Below are 26078 nucleotides of genomic sequence, written 5' to 3' on the forward strand. Positions count from 1 at the left end.
GTAACCAATGATCCATTAAGCCAGCCTTTCCACAACAGACAGATAAAATCGCTTGAATTAGAAGCGGCTGACATTTCATTTAATTGCACTAAGCATGTCAGCTTACAGCAGCAAACAAGATCCTCACTTTTCACCAAACCTTATAAAAAGCCACAGTAAATACATGATGAGTAAACAAGCCGGAAATTATTTCTGTTTACACAGACAAAGTTTTGTTGAGAGTGGAAAAAAAAGGGCAAAAGCACAAACTTCTATGTCATGAAAGCAAAAAGTTTATTCATGTTTGAAATTACACAACTACCACAAGGAAGACTTTTCTGTCCAGGGTGTAGTCTGGTTAGAAAGTAACACTAAACATCTTTAGTACATTAGAATCACTGCCACAAATCATTGGTCATGACGTTTCAGTTTCAGAATCACATACATTAGAAAAAAGAGAAAAGAAGTCTGGAACCCTGAAGACCAGAGCTGGAAATGTACAGTTGTGAATACTGAAACCTCTATGCATTATTTTTAGAATGATTTTTTTTTAATCCTTTTTGAAATGATTTAGTAACAAGATGAGCAACATTCAAAATGTTTTTTTTCCCTCTGTATTTACAACAGTTTTACTGTTTGGCATTTATCAACAATATTCATCACCAACCCCTCCCCCCCTTCAGTAAAAGCCACAGACCAACACCTTTAAACAACACCTTTAAAGCCCGATCCCCCCTGTCAATTTACCAAGGTACTGATATTGTGATCACTTTGCTATTTTTTTTTCATTTTTTTTTCATTTTTTTAATTTGAAGTTGCATCGTTGCAACTTAATTTTATTAAAAGATTAAAATATACATTAGATTACATAGAATGAATGAAGAATTTACAGTGTTTTTTGAGATGTGGCCAAAAAATAAGAAGAGAAAAACACCAAATCGGGGCCAACGAAACAGTGGCGGTGGTATAGTTTAGAGGTAGAAAGTGAGCACTCTAAGCTACAGAAATGTTGGAAATGACTGTTTTCTATAAATGAGGTAATGAAGCTGTTTATCGATTGGTAGGATGCATAATTACTCTTAAACTATATTATGTACAACTCCTCCTGTGTGCCATGACACAGTGATCAACTGTGGGGGGATTTCATTTCTGAACTTTAGGAGCAGAACAAAAAGTAAAACTAAAAAATTAGGGTGTAAACGCCAGAAAACTGCTGTCAAGAAAACAGAATTATTAAACTGGAGTCCTAATCAATATAATAAGAAAGTGACTTTTTAAAAGTCTCATAATGTCGTCTGTTCTTTTACATTAATTAAATCATCCTGAAAGTTTGAAGGCGTTTATATTTATACATGTCTATTTGTTCACCCCCCCACACAATAAACAAAGAAAAGCAAGGTGATTACACTTGATTTATGAAGACGGAAAGAAAACACTGAGCGATCAGAAAACACTTGGTGCTCTTAATGGAGGATGCCATTTGCGTGTGCGCCGAAGAGTCCCGGAAAAATTTCGGAGTACTTGAAAACCAATCCGTTTGGGGAAACCGGGTGTGTGTTTTGTATCCTCTGCCGTTGGTCAAGCCTGTTTGAAAAAGTCCATGGCCAGCTTGGGGCGAAGATGCTTTTATAGCGGATCAATTTGAGGTATCGGAATGCACACTTCCAGGTCCTTCTGTGGGAGATATTACAGAAGACGGAGTTGTTGCATCTTGCCATCCTCCATTAGCCTAGGACACAAATAGGAAAGGCTGAAATTACAGTCAGGTACTCTGAAATACTAGCTTGGCAAGTTCTAGGTTCTTCAAAAAAAATTAAAAATAAAACAAACGCAAATCTAAAGTCATTTATGCAGCACTAATTATGTCAAGTCCCATGTAACCACAGCAAACACAGTTGTCTAATGTGATTAGTTTGCATTGCAGCAACATCAGCAAAGAAACTAAAAAAAAAAAAGTTCCTGGACCAATGAGAGCAGTGTCCAAGCAGATTTCAGCAATGACCGACAGCTTGTCGCTACATATTCTCCTGTCAGTCAAGAAGTGGGAGGGCTCGGTGGGGAGAGCTGAGTGAAAGTGACAAGGCAGGGCCTCTCTGCGAGAGCCAGTCTTCGCCAGCCCGACTTCCTCTCTGCTCCAGGCGTGACCTAGCCTTTACTGGATCGCTCTACGTCACCAACAACAAAGCTAAAGGTTACTCTGAGTGAACAGCTGCATTGGGCAGTGCCTGCTGAAGAAATAAGAAAGCCTTGGTAACAATCATCATGCCTGCATCCCAACCATTTCAGTTATGGGGAATTTTCCTTTCGTGTGTTGCAGCTTTTCTGAGCTGCCTTACAGAGCTGATATGGAGGGCTGCACATGGAAGTTGAAAGCCCTGTGAAAGTGTCCAAGAGCTTAGAGCAGTAAAACTGCAACCAAACCCAAATCAATCCATAAGCATGAAGCATTGAAATATACCATTTACATAAAACAGCCTCATTCTGGTCCATAAAACAATATGTGGATGTTTCATCATTTTAAACAATGACTATGCTTGGATTTTACACAAAAAAGAAATATAGCTACAATACACAGGCAGCAGCTGGGATGGAGCAGAGACTGCTGTCGAATAGCATTTCGCTCTCATCCTCTGCCTCAGTCTTCATCCTCCCTCATCAACCAAATTAATCTTTACTGTGATAGCTTCAGATTATGTGCTGCTTTACAAAAAAAAGGCGCCGTATCAAACCTCATCAAGGAAGATGGAATTCATGTCTGGGAACGGCTGCAGGCAACCACGTGTTCACATTTTATCAAGGAGATAAGTCTGTGGAAAATTCTGTGAAGCATTTCAAAACAGCTGAAATGCAACAGATTCAGAAAAGGATGGGATCATTTTTTAATCTTATTTTTGGCTTCAGTCAATGAAACCTGGAGGTCTAACTCATTATTTTAACACCAGGTGATAAAGCAGTAACACATCAGCTGGTTTAGAAAAAAAAGAGGTTTTCTATTTAAATAAATTTTTGTTTACAAGATTAAAATTTAAGAATCAGCGTTTCTTCTTTGCTACTTTCTTGTCCCTTTGTGGCAGGAAAGAACTGTTGCTTTAGTTTAAAATGTAAAAATTAAAAATTTCCTTTACCACTTTTCATAATTCAAACACGATTGATGTGAAAGTATTCTTTTATGTTCAAGCACATTTAGTTTTCATATGGAAATCTGATCAAATAAACTACTATTGAATTACCTTATTTTCCACACGTTATGGCATACTTAAGTAGGGACCACTTTATAAAGATTCATTCTGTTTGTGTTTACTGATGTCAAACCATTTTGAAAGATACTCTGGTAAAATTTCTGTCTGTATTTCATTTGAGTTGCAACAAGGTTTTTAGTGTCATTGTGAATATGCAAATGTGGCTAACATGTAGCGGTGTACGTGTTAGCATAGTCACAGTCACATTAGTTTTAGCAGTATTAGTCTGTTTTTTTTACGTATGTTACTAATGAGGTTGGGAGTTTGTGTAATCACAGTCACGTTTGCTTTAGCGGTATCAATCTGTTTTTTTTTTATGGGTTGGAAACAAAATTGGGAGTTACAGGTATTTTGAATATGCTAACACTTCTAATTTAGCTATGTGTGGCATGTTTCAAACAAGTTCTTGAGTTACCGTAATAAAGCCTGACTGACTGACAGACTTATCGACGACTCTTTAGTCCTGCACAATGTGCGTTATATGTGACATAAGTTTGAAAATAGACCATTTTCAAATGTGTCAAATTGTTATACTAACAATAGAGTTTTGTGAGTCTAATTATCACCAAGTTATATATTTTGTAGTGACAACAACAAAAGGGTCTTTACATAATAAAGTGGGATTGTGTAGACCAGGCAAGCCAGTTCTCTGTCTACAGAACTGCAAACAGTATAAAAACGAAGAACTAGCAACAGCGGCACTCACGTTTAAGTTGTGTTGACTGTACATGGGGTTCCCACCCAGGGCATCATTGTATCCTGCCGTCTGACTGATAACATGGCGCAGGGTATCCACCTGAAGAAACAGACAAGGTAGATAAGCTGGTCAGCTGGGCGTCTCCTCCCAGTGGGCCAACACTAACTGCAAACATGCTCAAAGAAGCAGAATGTGGCAACTGGTTTGAAATCAAGAGACTCCTCAGACAACACAAAACTAGTTGATTGTATAACTAAAAAAAAAGCTCACTAGCGCCACAAGCATGCTAAAATATTATATATATTTAAAACAGGTATGGACTAATTAAGGAAAATGAAAAGAAACTGGACAGAAAAGATGGATGTACCAAGGATTCTACCTTCCTTTAAACAAGCAGAGATTTTTGGTAGCAATTTGCACAGATAGTGTTGATTGTGTAGCAGCGTTGAACTGAAAATGGGTAGACATTGACGACAATAACAGGATGAGACAATAATATTGAGTACAGAAAAGAGAGGGAACGAAAAAAACCAATACAAACCCAAGAGCCCAAGTCAAAGCCAAATGCATTCACAAGACGTTTAGAGCCAGGAAATTGCTTCGTGGCATGACACCAGTGGGGTGGGATCATATTTTGGATGCCAAAATATTCCATCCAGAGCGAAATAGTCAGCAAACACTTGAGTCAGTCGGATGTTATTGGAGGCCCTCGCTTGGTAATTTGAACTGCCCTTACAAGAGCAGCGTATCGTTCTTATTTTTTCTCTTTTTTTTGGCTTAATGTGCTTCAGACTGCACTGTGGATGGCTCAGTACACAGGCAAGACGAGGACAGCTCTCTTCACTGGTTGTCGGGAACTGTCCTCGTTTGTTGGTCCTACCTGTGACTGTACATTGGCTCCGACTTGTGCCCCTTGGTAAGAATCCCCATTCAGACTCTGCATGCTCAAGAACATGTCCCCCGAGTTTGGGAGGCTAAAAGAACCTGAAGAACCTGGAAAGGGAAGATGTAAGTAGCTAAATACATGAGAGGGCTATAAAGGGAAAGCACAGACATACACACCCACGCACAAGTAACGGTGACACACAGCACGCCAGAATCTGCCAAAACAGACCCATCTCAAGCAGACGAGTGCACATAAAAAAGGACTCCCATTGAGCAAGCAACTACAAGGATGAGGGAAAAGAAGCGAGGAGCCAAAACAGAGGAGGATGATGTGCGGATGAACGCAAATCAAATGAGAATCACATGACACAGGAGGACCAGTTCTACATGTGGTTGGTCGCCTGAGCTACCAAGAGTTCCACATCGCCTACTTCCAGTCTACAACTGGTGGGGAGGTATCACATGGCATATGACAAGGACAATAAGAAGCTTATGAAAAGACCAGTACCAGTAAACATGTTGCTTAAAAGAGTGTTTTTGCTCTCTGCAGAATCCAGCTGAAACTCTTCATCTTTCATCTGGAATCCTGGGTGCAAGAAAAAGGGACCACTTTGTAAGCTTACCACATCCCTATGCAGGTTAATCGAGTCCAATCCCTGCAACACATCACTTAAACCGGAAATAACATACCCTGTTAGGCTCTGTCTTTTCATGTCAGTTAAAATGAACTGCATATGTTTCCAAATACTGACATTACTCGAAGTAAAAAATGCTCCCAGCAATTACGTTTGACTTTATGAGAAAAAACACTGCATTACATTGGCACTGTGTCCCATTATATTACAGATGACAGGAAGTTGACACAAAGTCAGAGGAAAACAAATCCCATGGCATCATCCTGAACTCCTCTGCTTTTTTTTAACCCCCAAAATACATGTATTTTCAGTTCACAAGTCAGGAACGTCCTCTTTATGCATGATTTTGCTTAGCCTCAACTGTCTTATAAACAGGAGACACTGTGATCCCCAAGCTGGGAGAAGAGCCTGTCAGTCTTGCCAGTGTGAATGGTGCATGAGAGAGTGCGGCAGGCAGGCAGCAACGCTAAAAGTTGAAGTCGAGGGCAGATCTTTTATATATAGTTTTGTCTTTATGCAGGAGTGCCTACCAGAGTTAGGAGTGGTAGGTGAGTTGGCCTGGCTGTTCTGCACTGCAGCAGCTGCAGCGTGCGCTGCATTTACGGCAGTCTTGGCGGCATACAGGTTGGCTTCTTCTTGAAACTTGCCAATGTTTTTCTTGTATCGGATCCTTTTGTTGCCAAACCAGTTGGATACCTGGAAGGGAGAGCAGAGGGAGGAGGAGCAGAGGAGTCAGACGTCAAGCAGTCACTGCACCGTGCACTGAGAAGTTGGATTGTTTCAAGATGTCATGTTTGGGTCCATCAAGTACCAAATTCCCAGACCCTGCAGTAATGTCCGCCGGGTACACGAGCTAATTAAGCTGTAATCAGAAGCCACTTGTGTCTTCTCATGGATGGGAGCATGACATGCTCTCAGATCTGTCTCCTGACAAAACTAAAACACAAGAGGCTCCCACTGCAGAGACATTAAAGTCACTCGAAATATATTTCCCCCTCATATGGTTGGGTGTCAAAATTACAAATTTTGGCATTTCCCCTCAGTGAAAAACCTGAACATTTACAATATATTCCCTAAAGAATACTGACTGATTCCAGATCACTGACTCACAGAGATTGACACCTCATGCAAATACAGTTGCTTTAATAATAAATCTAGAAAAAAATGACTGGGAGCATGAGGAAAATATATCAAAATGTGACCGTTGGTAAAAAAATTGGTTACATTTTGCATTCAAATTCATGAAAAACCACTGTGCAGATTTGATAAACAGTCATGTCTGACTTGTTATTATTCAAGCATGCAGAAAAAGCTTATGATCAAACATACGGTCGCTCTCAGTTAATGGCAGTTTAATTCTGAAAATAATAAAAGATTAATAGAATTAAGAAACATTTGCGCGCATGCTTGACTGGTATCCCAGAACTCAGCTTCTGTTTACAATATTTAGAAGCAATTGTTAAAGATAAAGACCTGCAGCTGTGTTAGGCAGTTAGCAGATCACCCAACCTGTCAGCATTAACTGATACATCAAGAAAATCAACTTAGAGTCCATTTAAGTCTCTTTTTTATCAAACATTTCAAACAAAGAATGTAGAAATGCTTATTTTCTAAAATGATGAAACCTCTTTTTGCAACACCAAGATGTTGCATGAGCAGGGAATTGCATGTGTGAACGCTAGCTATGCAATAACACTGGAATAATAATGAGATAATGCCTGTTTTTAATGGTCCTATAAATTAGAATGTCTTGTCGCCATGCTGCAGCGACCCCCACCCCCACTCCCTCTTCCCCTCTCAGGCCCTGCAGCCCCCGGCTGGACCAGCCAAAGAGCAGCTGCCCCCTAATGACGCTTTATTTAATTTCCACCCGTGTGCTTAAATTTTAATATCCCCAGCAGCCCGCCAATGCTGCGGTGTAAAAACTGACTGGATTTGCAGGACATCAGATCATTTCTATCCTGCACGTCTCTAAGCTCTAAATCTTTAATATCTAGGCAATTAAAATTAATGACCATTCAGGCGAGGCCCACTGTTGGCAGGGTTTCCTTGACATCAATTGTTTGATGGGTTTACCTAGAGGTTAAACTAACAAGCAAGGTTTAATTGGAAGCAATGAAAGCCCTGGCCATCATCCTTTTTACTTAACCTGCTTATAGTGGATTGTAGGGCCAAACGCGGCGCAAATTCTCGCTCGTTTAGAAAGCTCACAATGTGCCCACAAACAAACCCCTGAAAATCAAATGTTTTCTACTGCTCATCAGTCAAGCTTAATTTGGCAAAATGTGTATACAGTGTACTAAACAGATCTACATTTGGGGAAATGAAGACTTTCTTATTGTTACAGAGTTTACTCCAGTTTACCACATACTGTTACTTTCAGCAGCAGCAGCTGAACGAAATTCCATAGTGCTGTAAAGAATGACCATTGATGTTGCCTGTTAGTATCTGTTTTAAAAAGTCAGAATTTTTCAAAAAAATGTCAGCAATTTTACAATGACAACATACCTAAAGTGCACTGTGTTACTTTAGGTATGTAATAGGAAGTAGAGTTGGCTTCAACTCTTGTTCGTGTTCTGTCTGTATTCCTTCCTCACACATTATTCTCACACCCACTGAGCTCTGGACTTGGAGATTCTAAGGTTCAGCTAAGTATTAAACAAATGCAAGGCACAGCATGGTGGGGAGCACAACCCAATCTACAGAATAATCCCCTTCCAACTCAGAGAGGCTCATGGATTCAATTGACTCCTATGTTTGGTGGGAGTGAGGATCTGAGACTGCGTTGGCTGACATCTGCTGTTTATAGCAGAATACTCATGCAGACTTGAAACTATCAATGTTGGTGATGTGAGAGGGGCAAGAAGGCCCCACTCAAAATATTATACTACAAGATCTGTCAGCCTATTTGGGCCAATGCAACTTTTAAGACCCACTCACATGTTCTTGTGGCATTTTTCTAATGATGGAGGATATATATAAAAGAAAATTGAGCTCAGAAATTCATTTCTGAGTATTTCATTATTCAATTTGTTCCAAATCAGGAGCAGATGAAAAATGCTGCTTGAAATAGAGCTTATTTGTAAAGTAGAAAACACACGCTGGACTGAGCCACTAGATCCCTGTTACCCTCTTCATAGGGGAGGGGAAGTGGGGGCGGCGGTGCTCTGCAGAAACTATTACGTAAACCTAGAGAATGACAAAAAAAAATTTTGTTTAGGCTAAAAACTATAATTAAAATGAAAAGACCACTGAGAACGCTTTTACAGGAGATCAAAAGATTAATGGACGGGACTTTAAAAAATGCATGGAACTGCTCCAGCTATTCTTGATTACTTACTAGGCTCAAATGTAAGTTTATATGTAAGTTTCTGTTTTCACTGAAACCCACTACAGTCATCTATTGTTATAGATGTGTTACAGTCATCATGGAACTAAAGAAGTACGACTGCTTCCTACACATAAAGCGAAATTCCGTTCATTCAAGATCAGGAAAGTATTAAAACATAATTTTAACAGATTTTGAAAGAATTCAAAAGAAATTGCTTACTAATAAAGTCTGAACCGCCGGAATCTGGATTAAGTTCCAAAAACGTGTGCATGACATGCCTTTCTAATGACTTCTGTAGAAAATGACGAATCATCAGCGGCGATGCACCGAGCACAGCTGCAGAGTGATATTAGCATACCATTCACAATGGATGGCATTCTTAATGAACTATGCATGCAATAAAGAAAGTGCAGCACCAGCATTTTAGGGAGGTTTGAACGATAACTTAGCCGGGCCCTCAGTGTGGCCACAGAGCTGAGAGGGTTAAAGTTGCACCTAGTGTTGTGTCAAACCTCTGACTCTGTTCATTAAAAACAAGCAAGTCAGTAGTAACGGCTTTGTCATCTAGACTTACGAAGAACCTCACTACTCAAAAGGGGAGGGGTTATGGTGCAAAGTGGGGGGGCAGCGGCCCCCAAAGCAAAAACTTTGGCCCCCCACTTGCCCTCTGATTTTTAAGCCAATATTAGTCTAATCACTGAGAAAGATTAAGAAATCATATTTACAAGCTTCTTTGAGGGTTGCAAAAGTAACAATTAAAATGAAAATAAAATCAAATTGACATTACATGTCCCCCCTTCCCACCCCTTTTTAAAATGTTCTAGCTCCGCCACAGCCACTAAAAACTATTTTCATATTTCATCTAACAGTTCTTTTTAAGGGAAAGTGTTTTTAAATTCTTGAGATGTGGGGATTTCCTAATAAAAAAACGTTGAAAATTCAGAAGGAAATTTTACATCATGAACCTGGTGCAAAGCAAAAATTGATCAAGAGAGGGGGGTAAATCACTCCGACTGAAGATTTGAATGACCACACAACAAAGTCAGAACAAAAGTAATAATGCAGTGGTCCAAAGTTCATATTACATGTAAGACATTTGTACATACATATGGTGATAACAAAAATATGAATCGATTGAAAATAGTCTGTGGTCTGATGTGACTTACAGGTGGGGATGTAAATGCAGAATATCATCATCCACACTTGTTTGTTTTAACAGTTAGTCCAAACTTTCAGTAGTGTACTATAACATTAGCATTGTTCCAGCAGTGTGAGGGAAGGAGGTTCTGTGCAGTGGAACACTGGAAGCCTAATACATACATGAACAAAGGAGGTACAAAGAAAATGAAAACAGTGGATCAGGAGAAGTTATGACATACCTGTGATACTGTGATGGTGCTTCCCACCCCCTGAAGGCAAAAAAGAATGGGCTTTTACAGTATCTGACTCTTCATGACTACACTCAATATACCCCCTCAAGACCCCCTCCCCACACAGACAAAACACTGCAGATTATTGTATAGACTCATGTTTCTTTGATATTGTGTCTCATGGGGACAACAGGGAAACAATAGAGTATAAAAATCTAGATAGTAGTCACAATCTTAGCAGAAAAGAGCACAGGATAATAACAGTTTGGATGTGGGGGTTAGGTGTGAGAGATATTGCCTTCAGGTTTACTCGAGAAGGAGGCTGTGATATTCGAAGTGGGAAAAATCTCATCTTTTACGTGTAAAATATCTCTGTGAATTAGCCAAGTCCTGCAAGGCCATTCGAAGAGCAGACATACAGATAAATACCCGGCATCATCGGGCGTTCTGAGGCACCGGCTCTTAAATTTCTTCCTAAAATAATGGATGATGCCATTTTTTTTTTCTTTCTTTTTTTCCTCCCCAGCTTATGACCTGAGTGACTGACCGGGCAACAGAGAAAGCACGAATGGTGGATGGGAATGAGAGGGGGAAAATGTCAGGGGACCAAGCGTAAGGGCGGCTAAGGAAGGACAGCATAGTGCTTTGATTGAGGCTAAGATGATATGGGCCTCCCTTCCCTGCAGCGCTGCTCTGACTGACTGGGACCAGCCTTGACTGAAGCATCATTAGGGAGTCACAATGTCAAGGTTAGCAGAGGACATTGTGTCTTGTCGGTGTGACCCACTATAAGTATCCCTCTAGACTTGAGCCATCCCCACCTTGATTACCCACCAGCTACTGTTATTTGAGCTCTACCCACCTGGGAAACAGTGATGCTGCATTTCTTGGCCAGCTCCTCTTTAGCTTCCTCGCTCGGATATGGGTTACTAAGGTGGGAGTAGAAATATTCGTTCAAAATTTCCGTCGCCTGCTTGCTGAAGTTTCTCCTTTTCCGCCTGAGTGAGGAGGGGGGCAAAACAAAAGAAAGGCCGAGCAAGCCCATTAGTGTGACCGGCATTAAGTCATCCATTTGGATTGAGCAAATTGCACAATCAATCTCACACATAAATGGTGAAAATAACAGGGAATGGGCTCTAAGGGCCTCCAGGAGCAGAATATCACGTCCTGTTCCAAGTGAAGTCAACACACAAACAAAGAAAAACCACTAAAACCAATAAACTAACAAGAACACACAAACTCACACACACTCTCAAAAACACATACAATGTTTAATTTGGTCTGTTGCTCTCCAATCTCCAGTCCAAGCGTGTAATGTGTAGAGTTTAGTGCAGCGGATGGGTGGGCTTCATGATGGAGCGCAAAGCCCAGTCGGAGTGCATCTTGGTACATTATAGAAATCATGGCATGCACAGTTGAGCATTGTTCCTGAAGTGCCGCCGCCCCGGGCATCTCCAGCAGAAACAAGGAAACTCTAACTAGATCTGGGTCCCCTTTTCCTCCCAAGGGCAGTACTTATCGTGTTGCTGAGCATTTGCCTATTTTGCTTTGTTTACTGCACTTTTGCAGGCAGTGGACGGTAAATGTGCTTCCACTCGGCTTGCCCGGCCAGAACTAGTGGCGCTCTCAGCGAAGCTCCACAAAGCATCCTACTGCAGGTGATTAGAGTAATTCATAACACCTGCTGATGACCTTCCCTCCATCCATTACACATGACTCGGCCCCCATTTCATTTGGTCTTAACTGCTCTCAGGTGTGAGGGTATGATTGTCTAGAAAATGGATAATACATGGAACATGGACATAATTAAAATCACGCATCCCTGCAGCGCTCGTCCTGCAGGTTGTGCCAGAAAAAGGAAGAGCAACTTCCGACCTGCGCTAAAACATTATGTGGGTCATGCAAATTCAACAGAACTTCCCCCCCCCCACACCAAACGCACACACATGCACACATTCATGCTAAACACACACCATCCACTGACCTGGCATCAAGGAATCTGGAGCGCAGGATCATGACAGCCTCGCAGGTGCTTTGCTTTAGCTGCATCTGGATGGAGCTGAATTTACGGTGGATTATTCCCACCATGCGCTCAATCTCTTTGGGCGAGATGGGTCGCGTGCGAGATTGTTCCCTCAGTAGATTCATCACATGGGTGGTGAACTCGTTACATGCCTGCAAAGAAAGAAAGTAAAAAAAAAACAAAAAAAAAAGGTAAGTTGAGGCAAATAACAGCAATTTACTTCCAAACTACAAAAAAAACAAAAACATTGATATTTTCAGTTTAAACTAATTTGTCACTAATTGCTGTTATTTATATTCATCCACATTCAAAGCTTTGACTGCTCAGCTGTGATGACAGAAAAAAGGTGAAGGCCCTTTTTGCATAAATGAAGAACTGCAATTATGCTCGGCCATAACGAAGACTGAATTCAAAGAGCTTTTCAGTAAACCAGTAGTTCATGCATGATTAATTAGAATAACTCATTTACGTAGTGCACACTTTAGCTCATTACTCTGAGTAAAATTCGTTAAGTATTTACATTTAGATAATTAAAACCTGGAACCACTCTTAAGAAAGATGCATTTACTCCAGGCAGAGTGTTGTGTGCCTCTGCACCTCCTCTCAGAGAGCACAAAGTAAATTAGTCTAATTTAGCCCACTGGCTGGCTAAGGCGTCACTGTTACACCTTCCATTTTCGCCCAAAATACCCATGTGTCTCCTGGCGGGCAGTGAAGTGTTATGTGAAGGAGCGTTCGTTTTTCACACAAGACAAGGACTATCTTTGGATTTTTATAGTCCGACACATAAGTAATCCTGCAATCGATTCTTTAAAGTCATAATAATGCTTGTTTTCAAAATTGAAAGTAATATATATCTTTTAAAGTGGTACTCTTCTGTTTTTGTGATATGTCAAGCATGTGTGGTTCTCTCATGCAACGGAGCCGGAGATTTTTCCAGGAGAAATATAGCTATCATTACACCTGAGCATGTACTGCTATAACATGCGTGCTGAAAGAAAGGTTGTTGTGATGCAAATATTCTTGATGAGTGTTTGCTTTTTAAAGCAGAGCCTTTGAAAAACGAAATCTCAAAAGATCTTTCGCATCTCCAAATAAGTCTGTACCTGTTCGTATTTCTCGAGCTCCGTGTGGTAAATCTGTCTGATCTGGGTGAGTTTGGCTCTGTAGTCGGAGTGTTCGATGGAGTTGTCGGCTGCCCCGCCAGAGGCGGCAGCGGCCGCCGCCGCAGCGGCTGATCCGCCACCTTTCTCTGGTCCCGCCACTCCCTCAGCCAGCAGCATGTTGTCTAAACGCATAAGCTGGGGGTCTGGAGGGTCCTCCTCCTGGGCGCCACGAATGCTTAGACCTGCAGCGGCACACAGATGGGGACAGAATCATTATGCCATTCAGGAATATTGAGGGGAAAAAAAGCCACAAATGTGTCAAAGCTGGGTGGTTAGGTACAATGAATGCCACATGCCTGCACAATACTGTAATTTTTTTTTTCCTCCCAGGTATAAACTGAGTGCCTCTCATGTATGTGCGGTGTTCCTGCCATCCATGTCTAAGCCTGCTCTCTTTTATTTACACACCACACTGCACCTTCTGTGCACGGGAAAGCTGACATGACAGCAACATCCATAAAGTGACAAATGCTCAATGGTGAAGTGGCACTTCTGCTCTGTGAAAGGATGCTAAACAGAAAACTGTACCTCTCCAGTAGGTGTTACTGTCTTTCACACAGTGAATCTGGGGAAGTCCACAAAGTTCCTGCTACTTTTCTCTTTTCGATTTGCATAAACTTTTATTTTTAAGTCCAAGCTGAATGTTTTTTTTTAATTTAGTTTACGGTGAGTGTAGCGTCAATCCTACTTTGAGTAACTTTTCTATTCAAAATCTTTCTTGTTCTTTTTGTTTATTTGGTCTTCCTTTTCACCCCCCCCCTCCTGCTCTCTGTCTCACCACCCTGTCGCAATCACGCAGCAGAAAGCATGCGTGCACACCTGGATGCACAGGGAATGCCGCCACAATGGCAGGCTTTCCAGAGAGTAAACAAACATAAAAACACTGCAGGTCAAAATTACAGCAAAAACAAGCGGCAGCAATCCAACCAAGTAAATGGATAAAAACGCGGCTCAATGGGCAGTAAATACAGAGTGGCCACTTCAACGTTCCGGGTGCTGCTGTTTCAATTCAACAATCCCTCTCGCAAATCAGGGATTTTTAACAGCTCATTATGGGCTTCATTAAGGCATAGCCAACCCTTGTTTTGTTATTCTTTTAAAATAAGCAGCTTGATTGTGTTAGCCGGTTGGCCTGCATTCAGAGAAGCCCTTTTACCGCGTCTGACCCTGCACACCAGCACAACACAGACTGTTCGGGTCACATAGGAAACATGACGTTAAAATAACGTTATTCCATTCATGGATAGACTGACTTCAGCTCCTTCAGCTGTGATGTTGTGAAGGGAAGACTGGGTCCTTTTTGTGTGGGAAGCATTAGGATGCTGGACGGAGTCCCATCAGGCTTTCAGAGCCAAACTATCCAAGTGGACAACATGTAAGTGCTCCACTAACCCCCATCCGCATCCCACTGCATCTCTCCAAAGCTCCACACAGACTCCATCGTTTCCATTTCAGCTTGAACGGAACACAACGGCACATGACTCACATGTTGATTGACCAGATGCCTGGCTTCATATCTCAACATGCTCTAATAGCTGGTGGTTTATCTGCCACAACAGTTCATATTTTCCTAATTTGCTATTTACTCCCACTCTGATTCAGCACAGGCTCAGCGGGCCATGCTTTCCTTTGTGCTGCGGGTGGTGGTAAGTAGGTAGGCACGTTTTTCATGTCAGGTATATTAAATATAACTCTGGGACGCAGCGTACATTTCCACACCAAACCCAGTTGTCACTTTCACTCCACTCACTCTACATCCAGGGGAAGTGCAGCTGAGGGAATTTACAGGGCTTTTCAGCTAAATGGGCATAAATCACTGGTTTCATTCAAACTAAATAATCACAGCCTTTAAAGAGCTACTTGTCTCTTACCATATATTACCACAAAGTTCCTGTGTGCAATACTGCGGCCATTCGCAGGCAAAGGAAAACAGAGCGAGACATTAGAAAGTGACACGTAATCCTGTTAGTTCAGTGACATGCGGAGTGGCCGCGACATTTTTATCATACGTGTCCATTTCTATTTGGTAAATCAGTGGGATAAAAATGATTACTCTGCTGCTCTGAGAGGCAGACGGCCCTGCAGGAGTGCACCAGGGTGCATTTGTGCCACAGCAGCTCAAGCTGGTCATTCATAACAGGCTTTGGGAGGAATTGGAGTGTCTTTTTTTACACACATAAGCACAAAAAAATGTAAAAACAAAACAAAAGGAAAAACGTAAATATGTGATATTACTCAGTCATGAATCACATTTCTTTTTCTCTGTGCACGTTTGTTGTTTGGAATTCACAGCTTAACCCCAGCATCACAACTTCCGCAATTTAACCTATAAGATAAAATCTTTAATTTGCTATGTGGCTGACAAATCTGAATGGTAACCTGCAACCCTACAGTCACATACTAGCACTGCAATACTGCTTAAATCTTTATCCTGTTTTTGTCTGATGATATGGGTATTAAAACAAGTTTGGGCACCCGACTTTAGCTCTAATCCACCTCCGCATTCAAAGTGGGATTAATCTCAGTGCAACAGGAAAGTGAGAGAGTCGTGTCACCTTGGTAAAACCTGTGAGCGCGGGGAGTATAGGATTGAAAAATCTATATAACTTCCACTTACTTAAACAGGTCTGATTATGACGCCGGCCCACTTAATTACCACACTTGGTGTGAAAGAGAAAAAGCAAAATGAGAAACTGTATTAACAGTAATGTCGCATGTCCTTAATCAGCCTCATCTGTCATTCAAAACTACAGGTGAGGCAGCTGGGGAAAATCACTGGCATCTCTGATCGTTCCTCTGCTGAGGCTGAGGCAAAAAGGGACAAAGTGATTAATCCACCCATCAGTCAGTCATGGTTTCTCTTTTCACTCCAGGTTTTACTATCTGATCCAAGGAATGAGCCAGATAAAGACAATGCAACCCTTTCCTCAAATACCCCCCACCCTTGTTCTCTGTTTATAATAATTTCCGGTTCGTGGCTGTCATCTCATACATCATCCCCTGCTTGAAGCCCCGACAGTGATCTGAACACTGCCCCGGGGGCCGCTATCCTTTCCTCCCACCTCTTTTTCCCCTTGTTCCCTCTTTTATTCTGTGGGCTCAGCTGACCTTTGGCCCGCTGCTTGTTTACTCTCATCACTGAAGTGTGAGCAGGAGAGCCATAAAGCCTGAGCCCTGCTGGGTTAATGTGGCCTGCTGAAGAGCGAGAGGGGTGGCTCCAGCTCATTCTGCTGCCCAGACTGCTCTGTCAAGACCTATCTGATGCACCAAACGAGAGCCAAATTCTCCCCCAAACAAGGAAAAAATGTTTCAAATGGAGTTTCATTTCAATTATTTATTTCTTCTACCTATGCTTCCAGGGAGTGGGGCCTCCAGCAAACACCTCCAACCACCTATCGACACTCTGTTCATCTAATTGCATCGATCTTCAAAGGTCTCCAAAAGCTAACTAATCGAAACAGGATTTATTTTCTGTCAATATTAGCAAAGGTCATCTCTTTTGAAGCTGTGAAATACGCTGTGAGCGGAGAAGCGTATGGCAGAAGGAGAAGGAGTGCTGTGGCGTCCCAACTGTAGCAGAAGCTCAAGGTGAGCTTCCACTCCAGCCTGGCACTCTGGATGCACGGCTCTCCAATCCAGCGTGTTATTAAAACCCACTGCAGAGGCAACACACTGGAGACCACAGAGGGCTTAGAGTATCCGTTTCACAAAGAGCCTAGTGTCACTACAGCCGTGTTCCACGTCTCCTTTGACTTCATATCATCTCTTTTGTCGTGGCGCCTGGATCAGTAACCTTCAGCTGCAGAAGCTGGGAGCCGGATTAAATTACCATTGAAAATCTTTTCTTCTGACAAATGAAACATAAGGATCCTCTTTCATCAATGTTCTTAAAGGCTTTTTTTAAAGGTTGGCCTACATCCACATGGCACAAAGAATCTAAGAGAATGCCTGCGGGCGCTTTCTAGCATGTACAGTAATTAACATGCCATTAACACATTAATACACATTAACTATTCCCAATGTTAATGGCAAAGTAATTACCATACCTGATACCGCGCTGTGGGGACGCCAAAGCACATTTGCCACTTTGTGTTTCACTTTCTTTGTTGATTGAAGTGAAAGGAATAATGTGGTGTGATGCCTCAGTCTGCTTTCCTGCACAGAGGGAATACTGGTGTTCTTGTGTGAATCTGGAATTACTTACCTAGGTCTGGAACCTAGGTCTAGGTCTAAAACCTAGAACTAAAAAAAAAATAACAGAAACACACTTTATTTTGTCACCGGATTGGTTGTGGGACAGAAGCCTTGCAGGGATTAAATGCCACGCTTAAAAAGGTGAGGAAAGAGGCCTAAACTAGGGAATCCCTGTCCGGAATGATGATGTACTTCCTCTCGGTGCAGTGAGTGATAAGCTAATCAGCTGCGCTGACAGTGAAGCGTTACAGCCCCCCAGTGCTGGGTCAAGACTTCTCCCATCATACACCAGCAGCGCACACTAAACAGACAGCGCATGGCGGCAGCAGTGGTGGTGGGGAGTGACAAAAAGTGGCTCTGGTCAGTAAAGAAGATCTCTGTCAGTTTAGGTAGCCTTTGTCCCTCGATGAAGATGATGAGGCGCCCCCCCTCCTCCCCCACTCTCTCTCTCTCTCTCCAAAGAACAGGCCTTGACAGCGGCAGGGAGGTGAGGTGGGGTGGGGTGGGTTGGGGGGGGGGGGGGTGCTTGCCACTTTCAACCTAAGACATGTAAGGAGCGGGGGTGGGCACGGGGGTGGGAAAAGACAACCCAAACAAACATCTTGAAGACATTTTGCCAGGCACACCAAAATTAATCACTGTCCCACGGTGGCACTGACATTTGTGGGAAGTGACACACAACATGACAGACTAGAAGTGGAGGATGAAAAGAGACCACGGGAGGGTGGGAGGGCTGAGTAAACAAGGGCCACTGTCACTTGCCGTGATCATGTGTGCGTGATGTGCGCATATTTGTGTGTCAATACGGAGACGTGCAAGTGCCCACTTTGTTTCCTGCTCCCAGAGTCTCACTGTGGGCAAATGGCCAAGTGGCGCGATGATGGCTGTCTGTGGGCTTGTCTGTGGCGGCCGCACGCAGCGGCTGGGGAGACTGGCCAAATGGGTGGACAGGACCTCCGCTACAGATCAGCACACTGACTGACCCTACAGGACACATGCAGCATGGGGGCTCCATCATAAAGCTCACATGGTCTGATAGTCACAGAACAGTGAGTCACAAAGACAATTGCGTTTGTCAAGCAATTGCCCCAAATCTTGGAAAAAAAAGCAGACTTTTTTCAGCATAACCTCATAGACTCAGGCTGAGTTTGTAAAAATATTTCACAACCTCTCCTTCCCACTGAATTAGAATGTCTTGTTTATACTGTCTCCTCTGCTTCACTTTATGTTTCATGTATTGATGGTCTTTAGCTGCTAGCCTCAATTTGCTGCAAAGGTAGGCTGATTTGTTATTCAGACCCCAAGCAAATAATGCAAATGTGGCACTGAAAGCCACTTATGAAATACCCAAAGGCAACTAATCACTCCTCCTCTCGTCCCAGCCTTTCTGCAGCCTCCTAATTAGAAGCCATAGATTGCATGAAACCAGGTCACACAGCAGGTCTCGCGTACACTGATAAGCAAGAAAACACAAGGCTAAAACTTCATCCAGAGACAAAGCCAAACCTGCATTATTCTTAAGGCTAGAGGGTAAAAAATAGAATGCTATTGGATTTATTAATCTAGTATATTTTCACAGAGAGGATTGGGTGTGTTTCTGGGACTCTCTGTGTGTGTCCCCCTGCACGTGCACATGTTCGTCTAAAGGCAGCATCCTCGCATAAGCAAAGAAACAGCATTGCTATCATACACCAAACCATGATCCACTGCCAGAGAGATTATACTTCGCACTGCCATTTCTGCAAGAGAGTTGACAGTCCATCATTTGGATTTGCAGTGTATCCACGAAAAGGCTACATCGCCTGAAGCAGAAGGAGCTGTTCTTTCCTTCGGTGTCTTTCATAAAAGAGAATTCAGCTCCAAATTGCAAAGCAGGAATCCTCTGCTAACTCTGGTAGCGTGAAAGGACTCTGCTATGAGGCGACTGCGGTTAAGACATTGGGAGAACACTCTTCTTGACATGATGAGCATTTCTTAGGAAGTACTTATAAAGCTCACGAAAACACACATCCGTCTACGGTACATCCTAAGTCAGATGTTCCTGAGCAAGAGTGCTGTTTTTCATGTTGCAAGTTAGTGCTGGGTCTGCAGAGTGCAGAGGAAAGGAGTAGCTGGGCAGATCAGGTCCAGGCCAAACAACAGCTTGTGACAGAAGCAGGCCAAAGAGGATGCTGAGACACGCAGAGACTTAACAGGCAGCCGGCCTGCCATCCACTCTTTTCCTGCTCTCCCTATACTCAACACATCACTTCAGATCCATCGCAAGTGCCTCTCAAAGAACACAGCAAGAAAAGTGTCAAAGTAAATGAGAGAGTGATGAGGGAGATGGTCCTCCTTGCTTGATTTAGACTGCTGATGTTTTTTTCCCCTTGTTTTTATGCACCTGTAAAACAGTGCGCTGACAGAAAAAAAAAGAAGAAAATTTGCTACTAATTATTCCCAGCACAGCCTTTACATCATTTAATGAGGTCGACTGTAGGCGTGGCCGTCGGTTGTTACTTGCTCTCCCAGTTATCTAAGATGAACAGTGCAGTCTCCCTCGCATCAACCCTGTCATGTGTCCCGAGTCCCCCTTCGCATCCACTTCCCTGCCAGGGCTTCAGTGGAGCAGAGACAAGGCGCAACTGAAGCAACACAATGGCTCCCGTAGCGTCTCCACACACCGTAGTGGGAGGGGTTGGCTGAGGGTGTGTGTGTGTGGGGGGGTGTAGGGCTGAGAGCTCCCTCTCATAATTACAATAATTAACAGTTGCCAATTTAATTGGAAGGGAAGGCATTAACAGGAGGAACATTGTGGCGGCGCGTGTGGAGGGAACCTATTGCTGCGAGAAGCTTTTGTCTTCTCTGCACCTCATGGCGCCTTGGCTTGGGTTTGCGCGTGCTGACACAACACAACCGAGCTGAAGGGGGTTCAGACACCGGGGCTTGTCAGAACCCAGACTGGCGGCAGATAATTAGGTGGCAGGTTAATGAGAGCACGGGCTCTCGATGGCATCTGGTTGCTGTATGTGGGCAATTAATGACTTTGTTTTTGTGTTTTCATTGCCCACTTGTGTGGAAAACATCACACATTATTCACCCCAGGCCTGTGTGCGATGCTTGATGGAGTGGCAGCGACTTTGGCAAAAAAAAATCAGTTTCGGTCGGCGTAGCGAGCAGTTAATTCAAAACAATACGTTCTGTAGGGAGCGGCGGGAATGTAATCTCGGTTCACTGGTGGCTACAGTGCCTCTTGACCTTTTCAGAGTGTATTGCTTCATGTCATCAGCAAAGATGTAAAAAACCAGAAAACATTTCACGCCAACATCAAAGCTGCAGGTCAGGTGCCGTGCAATGCAATCACATGGAAAAGTGTCTAAAAGTGCGTCAGTAAATGCATCACAATTTCACAATGTGAACGCATCTTTTGGAGAAGCCCTGCTTTTATTCTAGAGGGTTTGTTGACAGTGAATCCACTGAGAGGTCTTTAGACATCCCCTTCTTTAGTTTAAGCTCCCTACGCCTCTTTCTTTCTTTCTTTTTTTTTTTTTAAAGTTGGTGGTTCTCCAGCCTGTGGTGGCCAATTAGAGCGCTATAAGATAAATAGGCGCGCACAACTTTGATGTCCATCTTTTTAATAAGCTTTGGTTAAGATGACATCTGTGTGGAAGAGTTCAATATTTGCACAGCGGGAGAGAAAAGAGGTTTATTCTAAAAGGAAATATCATGTAAATGCTGGTGGAGGTTTCGGCTGGGTGGGGTGGATAACAGTGTTGACTGTGGGCTCTAGTGTTGGCATTGATTATCCTCTGCTGCAGCTGTGCAGATTAGTCCCTGATTTTTTAATATCCTATTTTATTTTATTTTTATTTGCTTTTTGAAACAAATCGGCTTTAGAATTTACAATAAATAAATGCATTTTTATTTGAGACGTAGAACTTTGGGGTTTAGCGTTTTTTTTTCACTGTGTTAAAAATTGTATTTTTAACATGTTTTCGTGGGATTTTTTCTCATCACGTAGGACACATTTTAAGAAAATTAAGCTCAAAATTGCATTTGGTATTGAAATTGTTACGAATCGGTAGCAGAAGAAAAGAAAAACTTTGGAAAAAGTTTTTTAATTATGATGTAGGTGCTACAAGCTCCCTGCTTCGCTCCATTCTGATGCATCCACTTGCAGATACATAGATCCATGCATGTCTTTGTTTTCCTCGTCCAAGCTGGCATCTGCCTCAAAACTGTCCAATGTTGCTCACCATTTCTGTTGCACCCGTAATGTTAGGGTGGGGGTGTGATGGGCTGTAAGCTAGTGGGAGAGAGTGTAAACAGAGAGCTCTCATCAATGGAGAAACTATGTCCCAAAAACGACACAAGTTTTGGGGATTTTGGTCAAAAACTACACAATCATAATCAAAACATCACTGGGAACATTTTTAAAATAGCAACACAGGTCATCAGAGTGAGTCTTCACATTCAATGCAAATAAAGTTAATTAAGTAATGCAAGTATGAACCAAGACTGGAAAAGAGTGGAGCCTAACAATATCTAAAATGTGAGGTGATAAAACATTTTATGAGTTTCCGCGAAGAAAAGTGAAAGAGAGCATATATTTAACCTCGCCCGCAGATGTGCTTCTTTATATATGTGTGTAACTCAGCCAGGAATAATGTAGATGTCTGGAGAGTCTTCAGACTGAGCAGGCCGGTGTAAAAGCCCCCTGTTTCAGGCTAGTAAAGCAAGTCAATAAATACAGCACAGAAGCAAGTGCTGTCTGCTGCACTCCCTGAATGAAAACAGAGGTGAACTCCTTATTCTCAGTCTGGCACCACTGCTTGACAGCAGCATTATGGGCACTCATACATTCTGACTATCACTTGTCAGAAGCCATATCTGTCAGCATCACACTCAAGTGCATTTTAGATGTAAAACAATACTCTGGGAAGAGTGTTTATGACCTAATGTGGCAAGCTGCTAAATAAACTAAACTGTTGAGTGGGTGAGCTTGGTCACCCTGAAATAGTTTTTTTTTTCCTCGTCTACCTCCCTGCTTCGTCTTTTATTCCTCACGGACAGAGAAAAAAAACAACTGTTAAGCCTCCCCAAGTTAGCATTTGCTCTGTTAGGACCGAGACCCAAATGGGAAGGCAATGACACACTCTCACAAGATGGAAACACCATTAGGAAGGCAAACACTTCAGTGCGATAGCAGTTACCTGATCACAGGAGGAAGGCACAGCCTCCATCCTCCGTTTTTTCATACTGTGTCAACACTTTGGGGAAGCAAATATTTCAGTGACTAGCCTCCCAGCACTTTAATCCATATGGTGCATTTAGTTTGTCACCACGGATGTTCCACTCCCAGGATGGCTTTTCAGTTTAGGAAGAGCCGCTCTCTCCAAGCAGTGCTCACCTGCTCCGAGGCGGCACAATGAACGAGCAGAGGTCACACGCCGTATCACAGCAGGGCCAGCGTCAATCCTTTATTAAATTACCTCGCTATCTTATTTTCTGTCACCGCGCTGATATGAGGGTTATCTTTTTCATTTATGTAGCGGATTTTCAGGGGATTAATGCATTAAAGATTACGGGTGTGCGCACCTAACACCTCAGCAAAACAAAATGCAATACCTCAGACAGTGCATGGCGGATGCGAGGAAAGGAAAATGAGGTGCTGTGAAACAAATCTTCAGCAGCCTCTACAGGACAGGGTTTATTCTCCTCAGACAATACAAGCAGTGACTCTCCAGAACGTTTCAACCCTAAAATACTGTGGTAAGCAATACAAATCCCTTGGACGAAATGAAATGTATTAAACATGTGGATTTCATAAATCTCCCTTTCCTCAGTCTGGGTCAGATGTATATTCACTGTTGAGCTCAGCAGGCATTTTCCCCCTGTGTTGCTGCTCTGAGTGGCCGCTGCTCCGAGTTCTTTCAAAATGAATGTCAGCAAAAGCTGTGTGTGTGTGTGTTTGTGCGTGTGTGTGTGTGTGTGTGTGTGCAGCAAACAGCAGATCCTCGCAGTAAAATGGTTCGGATCACTTACAACTGCTACTTCAGAGTATTACAGCGTGGTGGTGGTGGTGAAGGGGGGTGGTTGAGTAGAAATGTTACAAATGGGAAACAAGATCCAGGAAGAGCTTGGGATAAATCTCCAGCTCTAAAACACATACAAACCATTCAGATTCTGGCGTAGCGTTAAACACGAAACTGGGATCCCTTTGACCTTGAACAGCATACCAAAGGTAAAGGTGGCCCAGGGCTACAAGGCAGACCGGCTACCACAACTCCCAGTTGCTCCGCAGTTGGGGGACCTGACATGTCCAGATTGCCAAAATAAAAGACAGAGGTGGTGGGACAGAGTCAGCAGGGGCTGATCACTCATCTGCTCCAACAATGATTCACTTTAAGCTGCTAACGTTACTGTTTGTTCCTTTTGTAACGACTGATTTGGATGCACCAAAAAGAATTCTTGTAGGAGTCTTGCTCTCACTGATTAAGGATTTCAAACAATTATTTATCTGTATAGACGTGTAAAAATTACTCAACGTCATCGATACTCATCGATACAATCCAACCAGATAGATCTGTCTGAGGCAAGTTATTAATTAAATCGACCTTTCCCATTATAAAATCGTTTAAAAATTAAATAAATAGGTTATATCGATAATTGAAAATATAATTTGGATTGAGGCATAGTAGATTTATTTCACTATATCGTAAAAACGCCCAAGTGCATCACAATGTAATGACAGCAAAAGATCATTAAACTATCATTACAGTCCAGTGTGTGGAAACACAAAGACATGTGACCATACAGTGTGCTAGAATGTTCCAAATATGTTCCATTTGTATTATTTTGATGTGGAAAAACAACAGTGGGCATAACTTTAGGAAACTAATATGTGAATGGATTTGCCATTAATTCTTGTTGATTTTTTTTTTTTTTGGACACATATTTAATTTACACTTTATTATCTTGCAAGAAATACGAGAAATCTGGAAAACTTCAACAGCACTGTTCAGTACCCAGGTGTTTACTTCTGAGTCCCCCTGGTTGAATGTCCTCAATCAATTTTAGGTCAGTCAATGGGATTGAATTGGATTGTTCAAAATGATCCGATGTCAACTATAAATTGTCAACTATAATTGATGAATCGAATCAAATCATCGGTAAAATTAATCGTTACATCTCTATTATCGATTATAGATGAGAGGACGCGTACAAGGACGCCTCGGGACAGCGAGTCGACGCAGTGAAATTGTCAGGCTAAAGCTAAGCGCTCGTAAACAAAGAAGGAATGATGCACAAATGCCATGCGCTGCTGTTTTGTGTGCGTGTGGGGTGCGGCGGGGGGGGGGGGGGGGGGGGCAGCCAGAAAAGATGAATAAAAAAAAAACAAGATGAATTAGTGTAAGGAAAGGATATGCTTTCCCTCCAGCTCAAAGCACAGATGAAGCAAAAACAAATAACGGCGCCTACAACCACTTCAGCCCTATTGTATAATTCAATCATTTTAGTGACAGCTGACGATTACTTCGTCACCACACAAAGACAGATTTAAAAGTTGTCAAATGAAATATTAAAGAGGACTCCGGGCACTTGTAAATTTTTAAAGGAATAACACAGATTGGAGATGAAATGAGGCACCTATATGCATATTTTATGCCATAAGGACTGTTTGCATACATTTTCCCTTCAGGCCACCTACTTTGTAATAAAGAGCAGCGAGTGTATAGATGTAGTAATGCAGCAGAAATGATATGAAAGAGAAATTGGTTTTACATAATGATGTCAAAGGGAATATGGCTCTGCGTGGTCATGGAAGATAAGATTCTATTTCTCTGCGTGAGAATATTTTACTAATGTTTTTTTTTGTCATTCCCTTAAAGAATATTAAAAAAAAGGCTTTGTAGAAAATGTGGCTTCTACTAAATAATAACATCTTATCTATTAGAAGCAGATCTGTCGGAAATACCCACGTGTGGCGCAGAATGCTCAGTGTAGGAGCTTTGTCATGGCCTGAAATGAAGAGAAAGTGACAAGTGACAGTAAACGCTATCGCATTTTCAGCAGGAGGAAGGCTTGAAGAGGAGAACAAAGCCATAAAGTGCCGCGGAGAGAGGGTTAAATATCTACACAGAACAGAGAGAGGGGCTGCTTTTCACATAGTCAGCATCGATTGGAGCGAACGACGACTGATCAATAGGAAAGGCTCCTTCCAACGAGGAGCTTGATGTAAATTTCAAATATCGCATATCACAGAGGATGCTCTTTGGAGGCGTGTTGATTTAGCCGCATTCCACTGTTTTTTGTTTTTTTTCTTTTTCTTTTTTTCCAATCACGTAACTTAATATTTGGCTCCACAGCACGGATCCACTCCGGTGTCCACACACTTACTCATGCAATAAGCATCATTGTCACCGAGCCTTCTATTCCAAATGGTTCAGCCTCCACCATCTGCAGGCGTTCCCAGACACACCGCTTTGAGTCTGCCATAATGATGCATGACTAAGTACAGTTAAAGTGTTGCAGTCTGTTGGCAAAAAGCAGTCAAGCACTTTGCTATAGTGTCACTAC

The 26078-nt window shown here is 42.4% G+C and overlaps 1 protein-coding gene across 12 annotated transcripts in view; it reads right to left on the minus strand.

Annotated features, from left to right (window-relative positions):
- Nucleotides 1-249: 249 nt before the first annotated feature.
- Nucleotides 250-26078, minus strand: part of pbx3b (pre-B-cell leukemia homeobox 3b) — a 58865-nt gene continuing 33036 nt past the window's right edge. For 2 of the 12 annotated variants that reach the window (XM_011479412.4, XM_023958622.2), the window contains exons 3-11: nt 13266-13507; nt 12121-12311; nt 10999-11134; nt 10146-10175; nt 5966-6131; nt 5309-5386; nt 4796-4908; nt 3925-4014; nt 250-1708 (exon numbers count right to left, since the gene is read on the minus strand). In XM_011479412.4, the coding sequence (XP_011477714.3) occupies nt 1616-1708; nt 3925-4014; nt 4796-4908; nt 5309-5386; nt 5966-6131; nt 10146-10175; nt 10999-11134; nt 12121-12311; nt 13266-13507 (1139 nt within the window). In that variant the 3' untranslated portion in view covers nt 250-1615. The remainder of the gene's footprint in view (nt 1709-3924; nt 4015-4795; nt 4909-5308; nt 5387-5965; nt 6132-10145; nt 10176-10998; nt 11135-12120; nt 12312-13265; nt 13508-26078) is intronic. The other 10 variants (XM_020706105.3, XM_020706104.3, XM_020706108.3 and 7 more) reach the window with 5 other exon arrangements.

Source organism: Oryzias latipes, chromosome 9 (genome assembly GCF_053564925.1).
Source record: "Oryzias latipes strain Hd-rR chromosome 9, Olatipes_Hd-rR_3.1".
Lineage (NCBI taxonomy): Eukaryota > Metazoa > Chordata > Actinopteri > Beloniformes > Adrianichthyidae > Oryzias > Oryzias latipes.